The sequence below is a fragment of the Convolutriloba macropyga genome, chromosome 15 (genome assembly GCF_964194025.1).
Source record: "Convolutriloba macropyga chromosome 15, txConMacr16.3, whole genome shotgun sequence".
In the NCBI taxonomy this organism is placed as follows: Eukaryota; Metazoa; Xenacoelomorpha; order Acoela; family Convolutidae; genus Convolutriloba; species Convolutriloba macropyga.
The window spans coordinates 17,435,485-17,460,155 of NC_134482.1; the positions used below are offsets into that span (position 1 = coordinate 17,435,485).

The window sequence follows — 24,671 nt, forward strand, 5'->3', positions numbered from 1 at the left end:
GAGCTAAGAAACCTTCGGGTAATCTGGTTCAGTCTGAAGCAAACCACGATATAATCGATAGTTCATCCCCCCTACTCATTGTTCTCTGAATATCAGTAAAAAAAGTGCCAGTTTCTATATCTCACGCCAAAAGTAACGTACAGGAACAAACGACTAGCATTTCAGGAAGGAAGGTTTTGTCAGACACCTCAACTGGTTGAACACAGCAGATAAGTGAACTGACAATTAACGATGACATATCTTGATCCCAGTTGGAACTATTCTTTTTAATCCCGACAAAAGATAATCTATGTAAAGTCTCCATCTTGGATCACAACTTGGTCAGTTCCCAGGTGAGGTAATTGCAGTGGGGCTCAAACTACGATGACTGGGTGTGCACTAAATCAATGGGCGTATTCACAATTCACTCAACTTTTGTCAACAGCGAAAAAGTTACCGAAAGATCTATCTGCCCGTATAGACGAGTTGGTTCAATCTGCAACAATGGGAAGTGATCCACCAGGCCCCAGTGACAATCCAAGCGAGTTACCGGATTTAAAAACTATTTGCTGTAAGAATATTCCAACGATTCGCTATATCCCCTGAAGTTTCGTATGCCATGGTCCTGGATTATAGCGTCAATCTTAGAGGCTTGCATCTCAAGTTCAGATTGTGTTGATAACTGGAAGAAGTTTTCCGCAGTTAGCAAATGCCTTTAGCGTTTTTCCAACAGTGGGGGTAAAATACATAAGCAGCGGCAGGAAAACTCAATGATGAATAGAATTGATCGATGGAGATCGGGTGAGTATGCTGCCCTTCGATACCGAGTGACTTCAATGAAGCCAGCAAAAAATAAAAGCAACAGCAAAATAAAAGCGCTTGCCTCCCGAGCGAGAACAAATTGTATTCAAGGACAATTCAGTCGGGTGGCAAAGGTTTTATCATCGGAGGGAATAGCACCCGACAACAGAAAAACCCTCATTGAACTCGAAAAACTGCATCCAGGGGGAAAACGAAACTCTTGATCCAATTGAAGACTCTAGCTGCGAAGCTTTTGAGTTCAACGAAGCAAAGGTCCGTTTACAGCTTCAGTCTTCGAATTTCTTAGCAGCTGGCCCGTCCAAAATGTTCTCAGAAAATCTCCACGCAATCAATTGTTCAATTGATCAAGCGAGAGATGAATTCCCTAACCAAATTAGTGAACTTGGCCAGCAGAGGGCAGCTCCCAAGCTTCTTGGCTCCAGCCTTTTGTAGTGCTATATTAATAGTAATAAAGAAAAAAGAAAACCGGCATTAGACCTATTGCTGTCGATGAAGTTATTCGGCGCCTCGTTGCCAAGTGCATTGCGAAAGAAGCAGCCTTCGAGGCTGTATAGTTGTTCCGAGCAAAGCAGTTGGGAGTTTGTGTCAGGGAAGGTGCCGAGAGCATAGTGCATGCCACAAAAAAAATTCGAAAAAATGAAGAGAACAAAAAGTGGTTGCATACTCCAAATTGATTTCAGAAACGCATTTAATTCGGTGAAGCGCAGTCATTTCCTCGGCTCAACAAATTTTTTGATGCCTAGTATAATGTCTTTTGCAACCTTTTGATACTCGAAGCATAGTGATTTGTTCTTCAACAGCTCAGCTGTTGACAGCCAGTCAGGGGTGCAACAAGAAGATTCACTGGGTCCACTTTTGTTTTCACTGGCCATCTGGCCTGTTTTTGACAAAATTGAAAGCAAATAACCTAACCTCTGGCAACAATGCTGGTATCTTGATGACAGATTTATTGCAGTGAGTGACGGAAATATTTGAGATCGAACTTTGTAAAGCGTTGGAAATTCTCACAGAATCAGGAGAAAATTCGGTCTAGAACTCAGGAAGGATAAGTGCGAGTTGGGGTCAATCGAAATTGTGACGAAAATTGACAGTTTGATCAAGAAGAACTGTGTAGATGGAATTGAAATTTCAGGAGCCGCCATAGGATCTGATGCTTTTGTCTACTTAAAGGTGTTAAAATATTAGAGAAACTTCTAGACAATTTAGAAACTTCTGGACGATCCACTTCTAGAAACTTCTGGACGATCCACAATGTGCCCTTGGTATTTTGCGGTTTTGCCTTGGTGCCCCCAAAACGGTCTTCTCTTTGCGATGCAATTCTCCTTCGGACGAATCAAATAAAATCCTACGAAAATTCGATTCGGTTCAGCGTGCGACCTTTGAATGTATTGATGTCAGATACCTCTTGGGACCAAGCATGCCTTCGAATCTTTGAAACTGGTGTAGGAATAAGACGATCAGCCGATCAAGTTCAGGCTGCATACTTTTGCTCCGTTTTTCAATCTTTTTTTCGTGTAGAAAAACAAACAGTCCTTAATCCAACTGATGGCATCTCTTTTGTTAAGGCAATTGAAGAATTGGGCGAAGTTGCGACGACTTGTCCCTCTCAAAGAAAAATTCAGGAAGAACTTGATAACTCAGTCTAAGACTTCGTATTAGGAAAACAAAATTCCATTAGAGAAAAAGCTCGTTTGCAGTTTTTCTCTAGCGCGGTCTGGTGCCTGATTATCTTTCGATGAGTTCCGTGTTGCTCTTAAATACCGACTGGTTTTTAAACTGTACGAGAACGAGAGAAAATGTCCTTTTCGTAAATCGTGGACGCTAGATGTAATTGTTGACCATGCAGTGTTATGCCATGGTGGGGGTGATATGATCTCTCTTCATGACCGTATAGGAGAAAAAATTATATCAGCTTACTCGGGAGCTCTCTTTTCTCGCATCTCTGAACAGAAGGATTTACTACCCAACAATAACTCCAGACCGGGCGAAATTTTCTTACCTGTATGCAATGCCGGTCAACCAGCAGCATTAGACGTTGCCGTCATTTCTCCCTTGCAGTCAGGCCTCATTATAAATGCTTCGGAGAAGGGTGGTTTCGCCCTGTCGGCTGCTGAGGACAGGTAGTACGAACAGTACCCCCAGAAATGTAGTGAAGTCGGAATTCAATTCATTCCTCTGGCTTTCGAGACGTTTAGGGGATTTTCAGAAAGTTAGTAAGACCCTCAAACGAATCGTTACTCTGGTTGATAACAAGTTTGCAGTCGGTTGGTTGTGGTAAGCTTTCAGTGGGTTATCTCAATCAGTCTCTGTTACAGCAATTCGGGGGTCCGCAATCATGCTCCTTGCTGGGGATGCGAGATTATGGACACATATGAAACAGGAGCCAATATGTGAATCTTTATCCCACCAGTTGAGAGTATCCCAATTGAATAACAGATTGTGAGGGTTCCATCATCCCAACTGAAAAACCGATCGTGTGGGTCTTATTATTCCACCAGAAAACCCGTTTTTGTGGTTTCTACTTATCCATTTGAAAATTGTGTGGGTTTTGATTCACATAATTAATCATCCGAATTACGAGGGGACATTAATCCGAGTATTGCTCTGATTCAAACATGGACTATGACTTTTAACTGATAACTAATGGCATGTCAATGAGTTAATAAAGTTGAATGTTAATTGAATTTGCCTCAACAGAGAATTAGGAAAAATTAAATTCCATCACATCAAAAAACCAATCATTATACATGTTATTTCCAAATTGTTTATACATGTATAAAAGTGTGTCATTCACGGCATTATGATGAAATCTTTGAAAAAAATTGTAGATGTTTGGTAATGTACGTTGGCACAGAACCTTTCGAGCTCGTCAACATGAAATTACAAAAAATTGCTCATATCATCAACATTACAAGGTTTCAGAAGTTTTAGATGCCTTACTGTATGTATAACATTCTTTCATGCGTAAAGTTGATAATACGTTTGGACACTAGCCCAGTTTAAGCACATGTTTCTATTATTCCTATATACAAACAGCGTGCACTTCTTAGGAATTATCCCATAATTATAAATTTAGGCACCCTAATTTTCCTAAAACAATGAGGCTCGGTAATGTGCGTACGCACAATGTTGCGAACCCGCTCATCCACATCCTTAATTTAATTGGCTACCAAATGATGAAAAGATAGAAAACTTTCAAAAACATACATCGCTCAATAAACCACTAATGGAATAAATTAATGCTACGTTCGTTAGAGGGCCCATGAAACTTGTTGTCAATAGGACTACTAGAAAAGACAAAAGTAAAAATCAAATAACAAATATTAAATACGACCAAAACTCGATGTCTATATTTAAAAAAATCAGAACAAAATCAAACGCGTATCAGATAAAACCTAAACAAAACAAATTAACCTATACTTCATTAGAAAAGACATGGGACCTGTCATCAATCGACTGGGTAACAGGTAGACAAAAAGAGCAAAAAGGTGCGAATTTCAACAATATGTTTCTCTTTTTGAAAACAACCTTGAAGTGATTATTATCATAAGATATTAACTGAAATTGCTATGTTGACACTCCATTGGAAGCGATTGAGAGCTGTCATTATCCGGTCTACGTCATACGACTACAAAAAGAAGGACAAAAACCGGCAAAATTAAATAGTTCAGTTCAACTATTTCAGAAAATTTTAAATAGAACCTTCAGTCATTTTAAATTCTGTCAAGTATTTACAAAATTTTTTTTGAAAGCTCATTCTTTATTGAATCGTTTGCTCTTTGACAAAAGTTTGTTCTCTCGAATTTACATTTAATACTCGAATTTTCATTGACAGTCAGTAATTGAGTCTCTTCATTTTACGCTCGTTTGATCTTTTCAACTGCGAAAAAAACTATTGGAAAACTTGTGTTTGGAAAACAGTTAAAGTGATTTTTTAATTTTTAAATTCTGGCGTATAAAGATGTATGTTGATGTGCAATTTGAAAGATAAGGTTGTTGTTTGCAAAACGAAATTGAAATCACAAAACCCATTTGAATGACGTCCTATTAACGCAAATTTTTATGAAGAAAATTGGAGGTTCGATTGCAAATTTTTAGCTCTTATTACACTGATCACAGCAACAAAGCAGGTTTTATTGAATTGGTTTTCGAATTGACGGTTTTCATAACCTACTAGATCAAAAAAATAAATTTCATACGAGAAAGTTCAGCGCAATTTTGGGATAAATTAATTGAAGTTTCATGATTTATTAGAATTAATTATAGCTTGTTGGATCTTCTCTGTTTGTGCCCTTAGGTTAGTGGGGTGCATGTTATTTAGACCCCAGAAGCACGTGCCATTTTTTTCCATTATGATTTAATGATTTAATTATATTTAATGGTACGTGCTCTAAAACTGGAGTGCAGAACAAGTTAGGGGGTACAAAAGGAAAAGATCCAGCTTATTATTAATCGCCGTCAGCCTCTCAAAGGCTATTTAGGCGCCCTTCTTTTTAACGACTATCGAAAAGGCGTATTGGTATTCTGCAGTTTGTTTAAGCTGAAGCAATATTTTCATGACTTCTGAACATTGACTTCTATTTCAGAACGTTGACTTCTCTTTTCAAAAATTGTCTTTTCAAAAGTTCAAAATTCTCTTTTCAAAAAACGTACATAACCCCCCAGTTACATACCCCTTTACCCACTCCATCTACGTACCTAAACTAGACCTACCTACCCCTCCCTCATATCTGCCCCACTCCCACCTACTACCATCTCTACCACCTACCGACCCCCCAAACTAACTACCTACGTACTCCCAACCTACCCTACCTTACCTTCCTCCCCCGCCTACCGACCCACTAAACTAAAAATTAGGTCTGCATTTTAAAAACTACAGTTTGATTAGGCTATTATTTTGTTTTTTTGCACGATTATTCGGGTCGTTTTCAGCGGTCTACCAGTTATGTTTTAAATTCGTTTTACCTTTTTTGATAGTTTTCCGTTTTACATGAATCACGACTTCATGTTTGATATCTGACTTGCCTCACCAACTGTTTCATCTGAATGGAATTTAGAACTCATCCAGCAAATTTACGCAAATATGTTTACGATCAAAAAGCGAAATCAAAAGAATTGGTATCAGCCATTAAAGCCCGGGCGCTATGACTTTGTCTAAAGACTTAGTGCATTAAGCCTTCCAAATTCCTTAGAAAATACTGCTAACTGGTATTCGTATTAGGCATGTTTGTCTTTAATTTAGAAGTTGAGTTCACCATATTAATCGATTCTGTAGACTAAAGTGGAACACTTTTTGACACTTTTTGAATAGACTGTCTTCAATTTTTTTCTCACTGTTTCAATCCCAACGACGATCAGTGGGGTCATCGGTGGCAATTTGTTTTTTGTTTCTTTCTAGAGAACCGTAATTAGCCTGTTGATGTTAATTGGGCTCTCATTATCAAATTTGAACCTTCCAGTTTTTAGCTTAAAGTAATGAATTCAGATAACAAACACTATGTTAGAAAAAGGTAGCATTATATACATGTGTTTGACGTCACAATGGTGGGAGTTTTAAGATGTAATATTTCAACGCTGTCCTTTCCGCTTTAAAAAAATTAGAAGACAAGGGTTTTTTTACACGTGATTAACTAATTGGATTTAAAAATGGTGGTTTGCTTTCGTTTTATTTTCTGTTTCAGATGTTTTTTTCCCGAAAGTTTGATGGTGTACTTGGCTTTTTGTACTGTTGTGTTTATCGCGAAAAACTTAAATGTTGGTCAATGAATATATCTCTGAAACATTTATGCGTAATTTTTCTTTCTCTTAGCTTTGGTATTTCTGTCGTTTTTTGATACTGGACAGAAATTGAACGTCAGCAGTTATATTTTTAGGTTGGTGTGAAATTTAGGTAAAAGAAAATGTTTTTTACAGGTGATATTGTAGTTACATGCGAGTACAGCCCTGCTCAGAAATCCAAATATCAATTCAACGGGTTCCTTATCGCCGAGATTGAAAGTGCCAACCAGCGACGAGTGAGCCAGTACTGGTACTCGGACTGGCCTGATAAGGGTGCCCCGGAAGACGCATCCAGTCTGTTCGCAATGATGGAGGAGATAGCAATGGTCCAGCGGGAACAGCAGACCAAGTCCAGCGGTGATGCGGCTTCCCCAAACCCTCCCGGACCTATTTTGGTGCACTGTTCTGCTGGTATTGGGAGGACAGGTCAGATATTACTCAGATTCACTGTTAGGTTTTTTAGGCTTCATGTATTCGACGCCCTAGCTAAAATTCTGAGACCCGATTCTGAGGGTACATTTGTGTTACGCACTGATTTTTTAATAGTGTTCCTCGTGGTGTTATTGAGGTTTATATTAGAAGTAATTAACTTTAATAATCGGCATTTTACAAGGACTTATTTTGGTGTTTCACAGTGCGATTTTTAGCAGATATATTTTGAATAAAATTAGCTTGGAAAAGCCTTTTACTGAGCGGTTCGGATGTGCGATATATCCACTAGTTGCCTTGCATTTTAGTGTTACGTTAGTCGCTATTTCTTCTGTAACTTAGTTTATCAAACTTGGAGGTTTTAAGAGAATTTCCAGTTCAATCTTTAATTATTTTAGCAAGAATTGTTTAATAATTTTAACAAGAAGTTTCACAAGTTTTATTAAGTTTTTATGAGATGATAGGCAACTGATTGTCAGGCTGGTTCTCCGGTGTTCTGCTGATCGTAAGTTCCGCAGGGCTGTGCCTTGAGTTGTATTGGTCCTTCGTAAATATTTACTGATCTACAAGTTGGGCAATTTCCGGCTTTTGTACGTCTCTTGATGTTTGTTAAGTACATATACAACTTCCGTATTAGCACCTACTTTATCAGAATAATTACTTCACCAAGTACATAATCTCTCATGAAGTTATTTACTGATTATGTGAATTTATCATCAAGAAACTCAAAAAAGTAAATATTGAGGCTTTTAGGCACTTGAAGTGTTTGCTAGTAAAACTGTCAATCTGCGGTTGTTTCTCATAAACATAAACAAATTAGGGGTTACAGGCCTAGATGGAAATACTGGCTATATATGGCCTTGAAACTAACTGAATATTAATTAATATAAAGCACTTAATTATGGATATTTTAAGGAATATCATCGCGTAACTATGAGGGACGAAATAGGTGCGTGACACTACCCGACTTTATGAAAATTTTCCATGAAAATTTTGAGAAGGAACTGGGTTTTTACAATTTTTCTATAAAACATATAATCTGTACGAGTATGAGGATATAAACATATTTTTGTTGGAGCCACCCAATTTATGTTTTCTTAGAAAAGTGTTTAGGAACGAAAGCATTTAAGTTAAAGACAATTAATGAAGTTAAGAGAAACAAAGTTTAAGTTGAGACAAATTGAGATAAAGATTAAAGTGAGGAAGATTAAGACAAGATTAAGGGCTTTGAGGGAACATTCAGAATGTGAAAGTGCGCTAATTCCAGAGTAAAGAGTGGGAACATAAATGAAAGTTAAGGTTAAGAGAAGACATTGAATTAGCACTGAAAATAATCACGATTATTTCTTTAAATAATGGCTCTAAACTTTGAGAAGGAGTAGGAGAAGGATACTGGTTGAATGACTAGTTTAAAGCACTGGTTAATTTCTGGGATTGAAGCACTGGTTTGGTGATTTAAAGCACTTGTGAATAGAACTTAATGAGTGAAGGGATACTTGGTCAGTTAAAGGATTAATACTTGTCGAACAAGTTAAGACTTTCAAGAAATCAAAATATACTTTCCTCTCGGGTTAAAGCGTTGTTGTCCTTTTCGTCTTCTGTGGTAGTTTGTTCGTCTTCTATATCAAGTTTTTCTGTTTCAAATGGAAGATGCGCTTTTTGTTGGACAGTTAGACAGTTGAAGGAAAACTTGAAGATTGCTCTCCCTATTAACAAAACTGATGTCACTTGCGCAGAAGTCTCAAGTTTGTCTCTTCTGGTCGTCGTTTATATTGTCCGAATGGTTGTCATTGGAATTCTGTCGTTGATGAGAGGAGAACTGTGATGCATGCTACTCGTGCAATAATCTTCCACCTTTTGGCTTTTCGTGAAGCCTTTATGGACTTATGCATTGTATCTATTCAGGGTAGTTACTTCACTCTGTTTTTGCTGGATGATGTGTTTTAGGTCAGGCTACTCACTCTGAGCAAGATCAAGAGCTTTTTTCCTTTATTATCCTTCACTTGGACTCGTGAGCTCCTGTTCGGGGAGAAGGGAAAAATATCTAAGAAAACAATTTTCATCACTTTGTGCACGAGCTCTTCAGTTTCCTTTTTCATTGTGTTTCACTAGCTTTGGCAATTTGTCTGCCTTTCGAGCATAAAATGAACGGAAAGCTGTGGTGCTGTATGTGCAGTTCATTGACAGCAATATGTTCATTCTCTGAAAGTTTGGCTGAAAGTTTGACTAAAAGTCTGACTAAAAGTCAACTTTTCTCTCAGTGGTCAGATACTCAAATGGAACTCGATATTGTGAAACTTTTGCAATATTTTTGGTTTTGTGACCAGCTATTGCCGTTATCACATGTTATGGTGGTTCCTTTTTTTGGTTTGTCTGCTGGATTCAGGCTTCTAGGTCTGTGATATTTATTTGTTTCAGGTGTACTTTACTTTTGGATCATGTGTGTTGATGTGTGTGTTTATTAATATTACTACTAAATATGGTGTTTAAACATGTTGAAATGTGGTTGTTTGGTTGAATGGTGGGTGTATGATGATGGGGATAGTGGTTGGGGGGTCGAATTATGCAGTCTTTACATGTTTTTTCGAGTTTTTTCAGATTATTTGTTGTCAATATGTGCTTTAATATTACTGTCGGCCCGAATAATATCACTCTGGGGTGCTGCGGCAACGGGACCAGGTATGTATCAAGGAACTGGGTTCACTGGTCTCGTTTGCGGCACCCAGAGTGTAATATCAATAATAGTACAGCAGTAGTTAATAGCTTAGAAGATGGAGGAGATGGATGGGACTGGGACTCAATATTATTATTAGTATTCATATTATTATTCTTATTATTCGGGATTGTTGGGATGTGGAGAAGGAGGAGGAGAGGAAGATGTGTTGGAAGAAGGAGGGAGAGGGAAGAGATTGAAGATCAGGAAGATGAGGGAGGAGTTGAGTTGGAGGAGACGGCAGTTTAACTTAGTTATTTTTATTTATTTATTTAACTTATTAACTGACCTGTAGTTGTATATGTTTAGTTGTAGTTTGATGTAATATATCCCAATATACTGACTAATATACTTGGTGCTACTAATATTTAATAAGGTGCTACTAATATCATAGTAATTAGTATATATCAAAACTTGTTTTGTTGGGAAGAATTGAGGACATAGTAAGGGGAGAAATAGGCAGAATTAGTGAGGCGTAGTGAATAAGTAAATGTTAGTGAAGGGTGTAAGTTTGTGTTCAGAGTGATAATGTGTGTTTTACGTCATGTGTTGTTAACTATTAGCGGTCATTATAGCAATCAGTATTTTAACTGTTGTTGTGCCAAATTAATCGAATTTTAATGCTATTTTGAGGAAGTTTATTTATTTTGATAGCATTTATTAAGTTTGGATGATGCTGAGCGGTACTTGACTCGTTCTACTAGGACAAGGGGTCAGGCCGGTCAGAGTACTAGTGGTGGTGGTACCGTGGCTGAGGATAGCGCCGATGAGAAATGACTAGTGTCGGTGCAATTGTTTTCATCATGTAGTTTAATGTCATTTATAAGTGAGTTTTTACTTGTTATTTGGCAATTGTAGCTTTGATAGTTGGTTTTTACTGTTGGAACTAGGAACTGTGGTGTGTGTAAGCATGTGGTAACATTTTAATTGCAGTGTGTGTATTTAAAATGACATATTGGTGAAAGTGAAATTCTGGTGACATAACGACTTTTTTGATTTTTGAGCATTAATTTACTTGTAAATTATTGATCATGGACTGGTTCTAATGCTTCTAGATGCTTATTCTGGTTGTTAGCAGCACTTGTGTGTAATTTGAACTGGTTTAGAAGAGTATTTGGTACTAATTTTCACATGTAATTTCTTCGTAATTTTGGTCATTTTTCGCATCAGGGCTAGTGTTGCAAATATGTGAATTTTTAAATTTTAATTGAACTTTGGGCAAATTTTTTGGCTTGGCCCACTTAGTAGACATCGGTGGGGAATAACTATGCAATAAATTCAGGTTTTTGGACACTTTTTGGTCAACTTTTTTACTGATGTCTGAAAAAACGAAAAATGCGAAAAATTGAGGGCTCCAGCGTCACTCAATTTTTAAATTGCTCCGATCGGGCTCAAAATTGGTAGGTCGCTTCTGTGGCTTAAAAAACCCTGCAGCGCAAAAATTTGGCGCAATTTAAGCATTTTTCGCAAAGTTATGATTGTTTTCGTGATCTGAATCTGGCTATTTTTGGATCATGAAATTTCAGTCTGAATAAGTCGTCACTATTCATACATTATCGGTATTGAATGGTTAAAATGGTACTGTCTGTGCTTGGTACTAATGTATATTACTGAATTATAGGGTTTTAAGCTATTTATTGGGTCAGAACATTAATTTTTGCGTCCAAAATGCTAATTTTCAGGCATGATTTTTCCACTAATTGAGCTTCGTCGAGACATGTGTCCGTCTGGTGATTCTCTAGTGGCCTAAATCAGGTGCTAACTCTTAGTACTAATATCTGTGGCTATCAGGGGTAGCATTTTGGTAGGTTTGAAGTTGATTAACTTAGGTTTTATGCCAGATTTTCTGTGAAATTTACTGAATTTTTACTTGTGATGCGTCATGTTTTGTGCATAAGTTGACATGGATTGAAGATGATTGATTTTTGGCGGTAATTGTGGGTCATACTAGTGAGTACTATGTTGGTTGCAGCTTTTGGTGTGGTTTAATGCATGATTTGACTATAATATGATGAGTTTTTCACTTTAGAATTTCGGACCAAATTTTGTGAAATATGTGCAATTTTCGATTTTTTCACTTTTTTCAACATTTTTGAATTTCTATGCATTTTTATTGGTTTATTAGGCTTGGACAACTACTAGGGAGACTGAATATTGAATATGGGCTCATAATTCGGCTATTTGATACTATTTTTATAGTCTAATTTTGGCTCTGTTTTGACAAATTTGAGAAGAGTTTGGTAGGCTTCAGTTATTTACTATTATTTCAACATTTTACTTAACAATTTTCAATATTTTTGATATGAGCGTGTAGAGCTTGAGCATGCGGATGTTTTAAGCTAATAATATCGGATTTTCGATCAATATTTTGGATTTTATGAACATGTGCGTGAATTTTCAAAAAGTCTCCAAAATTGAGGGGCCCAGCGTCACTCGATTTTTAAAATGCTTCGATTGAGCTCAAAATTGGTGAATCGCTTTATCGGCTCAAAAAACCCTGCAGCGCAAAAATTTGGGCAGTTTTGACTATTTTTTCACGAGTTATAACGTTTTTGCTGCAGTGAACCTGGGTTTTTTGAAAAGGCTCAGATAGGGGATAGGTTATTGGCTATAAGGCTATGAAAAACTTGTTCAAAAGGATTGATAAAGCTATGGTTGGACTGCTCATGAGTAGGGCTAACTGAATAAACAATAAAACTGGGCATATTCGGGTATTAAGATGCGTTTTTGATCGCTTTTTCCAGGAATTACACTCGATTTTTTGTGATTTTCATTACAATGGCAGTCTTTTCTCAGCTTGTATTTGCACTAGGGACCTGGGAGTGCATATTCTGAGAGATATAGATGTGGGAGTGCTGATGGTATGGTTAATTTTTGTCAGAAGTTAATATTTTTGACTCTAGTGGGAAATAACTGGATTTTTCCTGACAAAATTGTGGCGTTTTGAGAGCTTATTTGGGTTTAAGTCTTCAGGGTTGATACTGGGACGAGCTGGGACTGGTATTTATGGCACTGCGAGGCTAATGGGTGGTTGCACTAGGGTTTTAGGGGGTATAGGTGGCTTCAATCGGGTCATGTGGGAAATAAAATGACAAAATTTTTGAAGCAGTGAATTGAAGCAGAAGCGCAATTTTTGTTTTTTCATCATTTTTCAACATATACTTGGAAATATTGGGTTTTAACGGTTGTCTGAGGTTGTACCATGTGGGTGGCAGCTGGGAGTAGCTGCTGGAGGCATTTGGGACAGTTTTTGGCATATTGATGGGGCATAATTTACACTACATTTTAATCAATTTTAGCACACTTTGGTAGGGTTCGGTATTTTTGTCATAACCCAACTTTTATTGATTTTTGACGGGATTTTTGGGTACTGGGATGTCAAGCGTGAGCAGTAGGATGGTCTAGGGCTATAAAATGGGTCAATTGAAGGTTTTTTGTAGGAGTTATCATTGAATTCGAGCGGATTCGAAAAGTGTCAAAAATTGAGGGCTCCAGCGTCACTCGAATTTTAAAGTTCTCCAAATCGCTTCAAAATTTGCAGGTCGGTTCCTCGGCTTGAAAAATGCTGCAGCGCAAAAGTTTGGGATGATCGGGGCATTTTTCACAATTTTATGACTATTTTTCTGAAGTGAACCTAGGATTTTCGGAAAGGTCAACTTTGAGCTAAGTTTTTGGTACCTAGAACGGGTCGAGAGGGGTCAATTATAGCTGGAATCGCTTCTACTGGAGGAGGGCTTTTCAGAACAATAGGTTAATCCAGGTTTGGACAAGTTTTTCTTGAGATATATCAAAATAACTAGGATTTGAGGTCGAAATTTTTCGAATTTTGGGCAATTTTTGGGCTTTAGGGCTAAGTTGCTCAGGCTTGTTGGGCTTTTGGGGCAAATAGAGGGTACTGCTAGACTGTACTGGGTCTGTACATGCTAGTGGATGTAGATGGTTATGGGTAGAGGGTCGAAGACTTGACATATAAGCTCAAAAATGATGTTAAAATCCAATTTATCATAGCCTCTGGCGAGTTTTGGAAGACTTAAGTGTGAGATTCCTGCATCTATTACTATTTCTCTCAGTTCATAGAGACTTGCTAGTACAGATTCATATGTGGGTTTGTGGTAGTATCTGAATTTAGTAACTAAACTGAAGATATAACGTTCGGAAATGGGGTCGAAGTAGATTAAAACTGAGCCAATATCTGGTGGATATCTAAGTCTAATTGCACTTGGGGCTGCCGGGTACCAACTTTTGACTTGTCTGGCTAATCCTTTTGCCATTGCAAGGTCTGCTGATATACAGTGTGCAAAAGAGTGTGGAGAGTATAAGATATCTGTTGGTGAACTTAAATATGTTGCATTTATTTCTTGACTAAGGTGATTTAAGTTTTGATTTGAAGAGCCTGGTGAAGAGTTTTTTGTTTGAGATCTGGTTACTGGTTTGTTTGCTGAACTGCTGGGCTTTTTCCCTGAATATTTTGCTATACTTGCTCTAACTTGATCTAGTTTTGTCTCTCTACTTGGTGTTTTTGCTTGTTTTGATGCTTGTGCTGAGGCTTTTATTGCTTCACGTTTTTCTTCTTGTTCTAATCTGGCTCGTGCATTTTTTGGTCTAGGACTCCCTGATCTTCTAACTTGGTTTTGTAGGTAAGGGTTTGTTCTATCTTCATCGGGTAACCATAGTTGTCTAGTTATTTTAAATCCTTGGACATTTTTCTTCTGTTGGTATTCTGGTGATTTGAAAGCACTTTTTTCTGGTTTTCGTTTAGGGTGATAAGGTCGCGCTCTTATTTTTCTGTCGTTTAACGCAAATTGTTCTTCTCTTGTTTCTGGAGGTGACTCAACATCTAATGGTACTATTGACGGGCGAGGCTGTTGAGCTGGTAGAAACATTTCATCGTCTGATGAGGATGATACAAGAGGAACACGAACTTCTGGTTTTTGCTGTCTAATTTCATCAGCAATTAACGGATCAACTGGTATTCTAGCGATTTGTTCTGCGTCTAGGTTCAGGTCAGCTAGGTTTTCGTCTGAACTAATATTTTCATCAAATAGATTTGGAATTGCTTCATCTGAACTTGAGGAGTCAAATACTGGAAGTTGGACTGGCGCAGTTCGTGGTCTAACTGCTGGTGCTACTATTCTTGGTGGGGCCGGTGGTGCTGCTGGAGGTGCTGCTGCTGCTGGTCCTGCTAATGGTCCACCTAGGGGAACATTTATGGTAACTCTGACTGGGTCCTGTTTCTTTTTTGTAGCTTGTTTTGTCTCCTTTTCCTGTTCGTTTATGAGTTCTGGAATATGCTTATCGAAGAGATCTGGTTTCATGTGCTGCCTTCTAGATGGATCAGGTTGAAAATTTGTAGGGTTAATAACCTCGAGGTCTTCAGGAGTTTCACTTGGTTTAATTGGTTTTAATCTGATGCGGTGAACACATTGGGTGTAATTCGTATTTACTTTTCGAATAATGTAATTGGAATCAGTAAGGACTTTTTCCACTTTATATAGCGGTAGCCATTTCTGTACTTGGGAAGCTATTACTGTAGACTGTTCTAGTAGCTTAGGATTCAAAAGTAAACAGAATGATTTCTCCGGAATCGGTTTCGCTGAAGCTTTTTGATCATAATACTTTTTGTACTTCAGGTATGCGGTCGTCAATTTTTCTTTGTTTTCTCCAAACTTTTGCATCATGGCATCTTGCAGTTCATATACAAAGTCCGAGTTTACTGCTACTGCATCCATTACTTTTCTAGAGAACCTAATGTCGAGGGGCTTTATAGGTTCTCTGGCATGGAATAAAGTTGAGGGACAACAATTTGTCGCTGAATGATATGAAGGACTCAAATACTGGAGTCAAATACTGGAGTCAAATACTGGAAAATTAATAAAGGTTGCAAGAGGAACATATTTGTGCCAGTCTTTCCATTGTTCCTCAGTATTGAGTTTCAAGATTCGTTTCAATGGTCCATGTGATCGTTCTACTGCTCCAATGGTTTGAGGGTGCTTTAGTGAGGCATGTTTTAGCTTTACTTCTAATAAACTTGCTAATTCTGACATTAATTCAGAAGTAAAGTTGGTTCCTAACTCACTAAGTATCGTTTGAGGAATGTAGCTGTGTTGGAAGAACCCCTTTACTAGTTCTCTGGCTACTGTATCAGCATATCCATTGGTTAACGGAACTGCGAATAGGTACTTTGTAAATACATCTATTCCACTCAAGACATACTTATATTGTGATTGACTTTAGGGGGCCTACTAAATCTATTTGGAGCATATCTGGGTATGATTGTAGAGAACTGACTGGCTGTAACTTGGGTGTGATGTGGCTTTTTGGTACTCTGTTAAGTTGAAGACAAGTGAGGCAATTTTTGATGAAACTAATGAAATGTTCGGTGAAGCCTGGGTAATAGAATCGCTTTCTGAATTCCTGAATTGTTGCTTTAATGCCTAAATGTCCTGCTGTTTGTGAATTATGGAGCCTGTATATAGTCTCTTTCCACAAATGCTTAGGTACGCAGAATTGTTTATGAAGTACTTTTCCAGTATCATCATAGAAATTCCGGTATAAGACATTCCCTTCAAGAATTAATCTGTTGAAGTGTTTGTGGTACTTTTTTAAATTGGTTGAGGCATACTTTAAATCTGGTTGTTGATTATTTTGTTGTATCCAGCTTATTACTGTTCTAATGTCTGTGTCTTTTTGCTGCTCTTCTGCTAAATTGAGGCTAATTAAGTTGTCTGTAAGATCTGGGAACTCATCTAATGGATTTGGGTACTCAATTAAATTTATTTCAGTTTTTCTTTTAAGTTTAAATAGCCCTTGAATTTCTGTGATTGGTGAAATATTTTGTTGTTTTTTATAATGTTCGTAAACTCCGAGTTTTTTAAGGACTTCTAGTTCAGCGTTGTTAGCTTCGTCATCAAAATTGTCAATATCAAATAATACGTTCAATTCAACATCAGGATTTTGTGCTTCTGTATCAATTTCTATTTCTTTGACTGGAATTCTATCTGTTAACTTTAAAGACATTGTTGCTTTTATCATTCTCCATTCGCGAGAGAAAGTCTGCTGCATAATTAGCGCGTCCAGGAATGTGAGCAATTACTATATTAAATGCGAGTATTCTGTCTAAAAAATTCCAAAGAGATGGCGGTATTACTTTTGACTGGAAGAATTGTGAGGCTTTTGTTGTCAGTGAGTATAATTACTTGTTTGCTTGATCCCCAAATGTAGGGTGAAAAGTAGTCCAGCGCATAGTACAAGGCTAGGAACTCTTTGTAATAAATTGAGAACTTTAATTGTGTAGCATTAAACAAATGCGATCCAAACGATACGGGAGCGTATGTTTTCTTTTCTTTCTTTCCTGTTTCGTTTACGTAGTCTTCCACCATTAGTACAAAACCTGCACCGTGGTAACTAGCATCACAAAGAATTACATACTGTAGACCTGGTTTTGGCAATCGCAATGTTACATTCGTTGCTTCCATTAGATCCTTCTTTATTACTTCTAATGCTTTTACATGTTCTTCTGTGGTTTCAATTACTGCATCCTTCTTCAGGAGCTTGTAAAATGACATTAGTTTTTCACCTAAGTTAGGAATGTAATTTCGGAAGAATTGCGTGAAGCCGATTAATCGTTTTACTTGTTTTGTTGTTTTCGGCATTTTAAATTTATCAAGAAATTTTGTTATTTTCGACTTTTCTGGTGATATTCCTTCTGCACTGATGTTGTTTCCAAGAAATTTCATTGTGTCAGTTGCTATTTCACACTTTTCGGGTGACAATTTTAATCCAGATTGACGTATACACGTAAAAATTTCTCTTAAAGAGGGTACCACTTGTTCAAAATTTGTTACTGCATTTCCAATATCATCCATAAACTGGGTACAGTTTCCTGAAGCTAAGCATGGGTCCAAGTAATGTCTAATAAAGGAACTAAATCCTGTTACTGACTTATTCAATCCTTGTGCGAGACATTTATATGCATAAGTTCTCGAAGCAAAGTTAAATGTAGCAGTTGCACTGATACATCGTCTGCCATTTGTACGCAATGATATGCTTGAGAACAGTCAAGTTTTGTGAACAATTTTTTCCCAGCAAAGTAATTTATTGCGTCGCTCATGTTCGAAATTGGGAAATTCGTATTCACGTAGTCATTTTTCAACAAGTGGTTTACTTTTCTCAAGTCAATTAATAGTCTGAGTCTTCCTGAATTCTTTCTTTGAGCGAAAAGTGGACTACTATATCTTGATTGAGACAAAGTTGTTATCAGTCCGTAATAATGCATTAATGCTAGTTCTACTTGCAACTCATTTCTCAGATGGACAGGCGTTGGAGGTCCTTGTTCATAAACTGGTATGCTTCTTTCTGGAGTTAACTTTATTTTCAAATCAGTATTGTATCCGACGTCAAATCTATGTTTTGCGAAAATGTCACTGAATTCAACTAATAGTTCACCTACTACTGCTTTTTGCTCATCATTAAGGGCCGATTTCTCCTACGGAAATTTGCTCAAAAAGGTTATTTTGTCCTGATGGTTACCCTTTGGATCTAATTTCTCCATTTCTTGCAGTTTTAGCAGTTGCTCAAAGATTTCTCTCTGCAAGGGCGACAAATTTGTCGGATCTGGGCACGTTTCAGGTGTTGGGAACCACAATTTTTTATATTCTGTCGCTGGTTTCACTGGTTGAGCTTTTCTTTTCGGGGTGTCTGTAACTTGAATTAGTTGGTTTATTTCTGTGAAGTAATTTTCGCTCATTTTTGCAACATTAATTAATTGAGGATCTACTTCTATCAACTTTTCAGCTTGATCTGATGTTAAGAATGAGAATTTGGCTATTTCTTCGCCTTTATTGATGGTAATTGGGTGGTCAGTAATGTTCAGGACATAGATATACAGAATGTTATTTTCAGCAACTTTACTTAAAGAGGATGTTAATATTACTTCGCTATCTTTTTCAAAGATTTCATTTGGAATTATTACCCCACAAAGGTCAGTGAATGATTCTAGTTTGTCGTAGAGCTTGCATTCTAATACTGCTTGTTGATTTGGTTGTAGAACTTGCTTTTTCTGTGTATAAACTCCAAATTTTTTACGTTTTACAACTCTTCTGGGTTGCTTCTCTGGCTTTATTTCATTTATCTGTAGAGTTTGATCAGGGAATTTAATGTAACTTTGTCCTGTGCAGATGCTAACTTTATGTTAAACAAAGAATGGGTTGCCTAATATTACAGGAGTTGTGACAATTAAAACAAGGAAATCTTCTGTAAATGTTTGTGTGCCCAATTTAAATGTAATTTTAATTGCTTTATCAATTTTAACTATGTTGCCGTTTGCCATTTTAACTTTGTCTAGATCTTGCTTTTCTATTTCTGTTATTGAATTGATATTTGTATTAATTAGTTCCTTGTAAAACTCACGACTTATCACATTTGCAAATGCTCCTGTATCAACTAGTGCGCGTCTTTCTAATTCTCCATTAAATTTAACTTTAACATAGGACAATGTTCTGCCTAAAAGTGGGACAATGCTGAATAATTGCTGAACATGTGGTGTTGGCTTTTGTGAGGATTGTGGTACTTGTGTTGGGAGTTGCACAGAATTATTAACTTTACTTTTATTATTATTACTTTTGCGTTTTCTACGCTTTTTGTTACTTTTAATATAAACTGGCTCTATTACTTTATCTAAACTAGGACTAGACGTGCTTTCGTTATAATGATTAACTGAGTTTTTATAATTTTTATTTTGTTTTTTAAAGTTGGGTGGCTTTATTAGTTTTTTTGTTGATTAAATGGGAAATTCATACCTCTCATATTTCTGCTTTGGAATGCACCAGCACGACTAAATTCTTTTGCTTTTTGCATACCGTATCGGTCTTGTGCTGGACTATCGTAAACTATACCCTGTCTAAGAAGGTTTTGAGGGGTATTTTTTGTTGGGAACCGATAAACAGGTCTATTAACATAAGATGGGTGAATAAATGGGGGACTATCTGAAGGTTCGGTCCAATAATGCCGAGTTTGTGGCTGTTCATTATAATAAAACGGTCTAGGGGTATTAAATTGCGGTCTAAACTCTCGGTAATTATTAGCACGAGGGGCATACTGTTGCTGGGGCCGATAGTTTTGCTGAACTGGACGATAATTAGGCTGATATTGGGGGTAATTTGGTCGATAATTTTGATATTGGGGGCGGAAATTTTGTCTATAACTTTGTCTGCAGACTTGTTGAGGGTAATGTGGTGTAAAAATGTTTACTGGGCCTTGTTCTGGTGGCTCATTTTTAGGTGCTGATCTCTGCTCAAGTTTCTGCTCAAGTTGTTTCTGATTATTTGAAATAGTAGTTATTGCTTTTAACATTTTATCAGTATTTGTTTCAGTTATTTCATTAAATCCGTCATCAAAGTACTCTTCTCTATTACACATCTCCCTTATTGCAATCTGTTGGCTAGCTAAGGTGCATAATTGATCAATGGTATCTGTATCTGGTCTTTCTAAGAGCTTAGGCTTAAGCCAATTTGGCATAGACTTAATAAAGAAGCGCTTTATTTGTTCGTTTTTTCTGTTTTCTGACATCTGAAGGGCAGAATCTCTTGCTGCTGTCTCTCTTTCAAATCTACGAGCTTCTGGGTCACCATGTCCAGCTGGCGCTACTACTATTTCAGGTGCTGGATATGCTTTATTGGCTTCAGTTCTTAACTTTACTAAGAAATTTTTTACAGTGTCTGTTTTTGGATTGAACTTTTGGTTCTCTAACTTTATAATTCTGATCTCTCTCAAGTCATCCTGCGTGAATCTATTCCTTAGAGCTGTTATACTGTCTTCAAAGACTAGTCTGGTGGCCTCTGGTAAGGTTAAGAAGTATCGTAAAGCATCTCCTTTTAAATGTAATTGCAAAAAATTCGCTTGTTGCGCGGCTGCGATTGCTGCAACTCCGATTGCACCTGTTATTAGTTGTTCAAACTCGTTGAAGTTGTCCGTTTCTGATCCGGAAAAAGGCGTGATATTGATCTGCGCGTGTGCCATTTTGCTTTTTACCCGATTAGTTTATATACTTTTCGTTCAATCAGTCTTATTTTCGTTCTAAAGTATTAAATAGCACACTTAACTTAACTTAATGGAGAGATTTAGGGGTTTTAAGAGATGAAAACAGTTAAATGAATAGCACAAGAATATCAGAAAAGAAACTACTGAAACCATTCGTTCTAAAAATAATAAAGAAGGGCTGCTTATAAGCCTATTCCTAAAGCTCCGGTCGAATCGTCAGACTTATATCGTTGAAGCCGTATGGGCCGCCGAAGTCTCACCTCTAAAGAGTGCCCCTTAGTCTAGGAAAATTCGTGGGGACCACGACCGCACAGGCCTTGTGGAAGCTGCACTCAGATAGGCAACAGCATAATTGACCGAAGTCACTGTTTGATTCATTAACCTCCGGAGCTGGGTGGGGAAAGGAAATATAATTGTTTTTATTTTGTTTAAATTTATGTTTTGCCCTCTTTTAGTTAATATTTAAGTGATGGTTTCAGTAATTTAGCTTATTCTGATGTTATCTGATAATCAGTGATGATGTTATCAAGGTTAATTTCTTTATCAGATTGAAGTTTGTTACGGATAAGGCCAAATTTACGAGATTTCTGATTTAAACTTTTTGCTGTCCAATAAATTGCAACACGTTTGTCATCTTTATCTAGCACATAAATAACGATGGATTTATAAGCTGAAGAGGAAAAAGCGCTTACTATCTGAGCTTTTGTTTTTTTGCTGTTATGGGTGTAATTGATGTTATTTCCTTCAATATGTTCAACAAAATTGGGGGAAGCTCGGCAATTATTAATAGCGGGGAGAATTTGTTCTTTATAAATTGACATAAATAAAGCACCAAAGTTAATTTTACAAAATCATTTACTCACAATATCCTCGTTTGCAAATACCCTGTGTTGTTTTTGTCCGTTGTGGCGGCTGTGGTTAAGTTTGTTCCAGTTATTGTCCAATCAAACACTTTTGAATTATTGTTGCTTTTTGTCCACAAAGACACAAGCACAGTTTCCACCCATTCTTTCCTTTGTTACTGCTTTCTGCATTATCGTCTTGCTCGGAAAGGATGTGCTGGATGCTGATAAGGATGATTGGAGGCTCTTAAGGTAATGAAGGAAAAGCGAAAGAAGAAAATGTCGAAGAGAAGAAAGAAAATGTCGAATTTATCAAAGAATTATTTGGAATTTCGGTCCGTTAAACTGGGAAACAGTTAATAACTCCTGTCACCATGTTACGCACTGATTTTTTAATAGTGTTCCTCGTGGTGTTATTGAGGTTTATATTAGAAGTAATTAACTTTAATAATCGGCATTTTACAAGGACTTATTTTGGTGTTTCACAGTGCGATTTTTAGCAGATATATTTTGAATAAAATTAGCTAGGAAAAGCCTTTTACTGAGCGGCTCGGATGTGCGATATATCCACTAGTTGCCTTGCATTTTAGTGTTACGTTAGTCGCTATTTCTTCTGTAACTTAGTTTATCAAACTTGGAGGTTTTAAGAGAATTTCCAGTTCAATCTTTAATTATTTTAGCAAGAATTGTTTAATAATTTTAACAAGAAGTTTCACAAGTTTTATTAAGTTTTTATGAGATGATAGGCAACTGATTGTCAGGCTGGTTCTCCGGTGTCCTGCTGATCGTAAGTTCCGCAGGGCTGTGCCTTGAGTTGTATTGGTCCTTCGTAAATATTTACTGATCTACAAGTTGGGCAATTTCCGGCTTTTGTACGTCTCTTGATGTTTGTTAAGTACATATACAACTTCCGTATTAGCACCTACTTTATCAGAATAATTACTTCACCAAGTACATAATCTCTCATGAAGTTATTTACTGATTATGTGAATTTATCATCAAGAAACTCAAAAAAGTAAATATTGAGGCTTTTAGGCACTTGAAGTGTTTGCTAGTAAAACTGTCAATCTGCGGTTGTTTCTCATAAACATAAACAAATTAGGGGTTACAGGCCTAGATGGAAATACTGGCTATATATGGCCTTGAAACTAACTGAATATTAATTAATATAAAGCACTTAATTATGGATATTTTAAGGAATATCATCGCGTAACTATGAGGGACGAAATAGGTGCGTGACAGTTTGCAAACCCTTTTGCAAAATCATGATAACCACGTTAATTGTCAATTCAATAATGTACACCTTAAACTGCCAATCTGGTGGAAAATTCCCCCCGTAGATGAATTATCTAATTTTTGTCCAGTTTTTCTTTTTAAAAATTCTGGATTGATGAAAAATAATGAACAAGATAACATCTCTTGTCAAATCTCTACTAAAACGAGACAACGCTCTTTATTAATTACTCTAATGATTTTAGAGTCTTTTGAGAGAACAAAAATATATACGACGTTTTAACCTCAAAACAGGTTATTTTATTAATTGCTCTCAAACAAAGTTTGTAGCAATTATATTAGTCCTGTGGTCTTTTTATACGATTTTGCGCTCGACCAACTTTTCGTCTGACCTATCTGATTTTTTGTCCTCAAAAACGGGATAACAGGTAGCGCCCGGAGGGCATTAAGTACTGTTAGAGCCTTTCAGGTCACTAGTTTTCAAGTATGCGATTCACAGAAACTGTTTTGGAGACTTATACTTATGGTGTGAAGGGCTGTTCTTAGTTTGACCCTCCTCCGATTTTCATGTTTAAAATCCAAAAAAATAACAGCAAGGTTAAATACTTTTTTGTTCAAAGTGCAGTTATTATTTAATTACTAATTATAAAGAGTAAAATTTTAACTTTAGTTGCTGCTTATAATTAGAAACGATCGGTAATTTTTTCGTTGCACGTTACAGGTTGCTACATCGCTCTCAATTCGGCAATAGATCAGTTCGACTCGGAGGGTAAAATAGACATTCTGGGAACAGTAGCCAGAATTAGACTGGACAGGGGAGGGATGGTACAGACTGTCGAGCAATATGAGTTCATTCACAAGGCGCTGCTCCAATATATCAGACAGAGAGAGTCCAAAAGCACCAAAAAGCAGTTCTTCTCAACTTCAGAAAAGGACGAAGAATTAGAACAATGATTTCAGCAACTTTTTCCCATTTTAGTCCCTACCCCTCACGTGATGGGGGAATCTAAAGTGCTGAAAGGGTTGGGTTTTTGTTGTAGCTTGAATCTCATCATTCCAGGGCTATAATGGGAAAAAGTACAGTGGTATGATGCTTATCGGGCTTTTTTCAAGCTAAATATCTTGATAAAATATTTGATAACTTGGGTTTCGCAAAATCCATTGATTTGACTTTTTTTGAATTTTTTTGTATTTTTTTTGATATTAGATGTCGCTTGCTTATGCCTCCCGGCTATGCTTTCATAATTGTTAGTGTATTTTTCTAAAGTTTACGTCAAAACGCGTCTTAAAATTTCTCATTTTCTGGCAAAAAATTAAATTCCGCTATTCATTTCAATTCTGATTACGTAATTCTACAAGTGCCTCTCCGATATTCACCTCGAAATCCGTCATAAAGTTTGCTCAATTTTAAATTCAGCCAGTTCAAGAATATTACACTCAATCTTAAATAAAAATTTTCCTTTTTTTTTCTGTCGCAGCGAATTTCCCTCCGTCATCAGTCCTAAGTCAAAGAATCAAATTTTGTTGCTCATTCTTTTTTGCCGATTTTTAGCTTCATAAAAGAAATACTATCATAATATGACCTCCAATTTCATCTGTGTAATTTCAGAATTTCCATTATTGCAATATTTGATCAATGTATAGTTTATATTTTATATACTGCGCAAACAAAGACTTTACCGTGACTTCAAAGAAGGCATTTGATAAAAGGGAGGATCTGTAATTGCGCAGATTTGACGAGTAAACAAGGAAAGAACATCTTTTGTATCACTCCTTCCAGATATATGTCGGCATGTTTAATAAATATTGGCTTAATTTTAAATTTGGACCAGTTCTTG

General features: G+C 36.9%; 1 protein-coding gene across 4 annotated transcripts in view; it reads left to right on the forward strand.

The window, feature by feature from the left end:
* The window catches only part of LOC142354659 (tyrosine-protein phosphatase non-receptor type 7-like), a 40,011-nt gene extending 16,103 nt beyond the window's left edge, over nt 1–23,908 (forward strand). For all 4 annotated transcript variants that reach the window (XM_075407010.1, XM_075407012.1, XM_075407013.1 and 1 more), the window contains exons 3-4: nt 6,715–7,005; nt 23,555–23,908. In XM_075407010.1, coding sequence (XP_075263125.1) covers nt 6,715–7,005; nt 23,555–23,787 — 524 coding nt within the window. In that variant the 3' untranslated portion in view covers nt 23,788–23,908. The remainder of the gene's footprint in view (nt 1–6,714; nt 7,006–23,554) is intronic.
* The last annotated feature ends 763 nt before the right edge of the window (nt 23,909–24,671 follow it).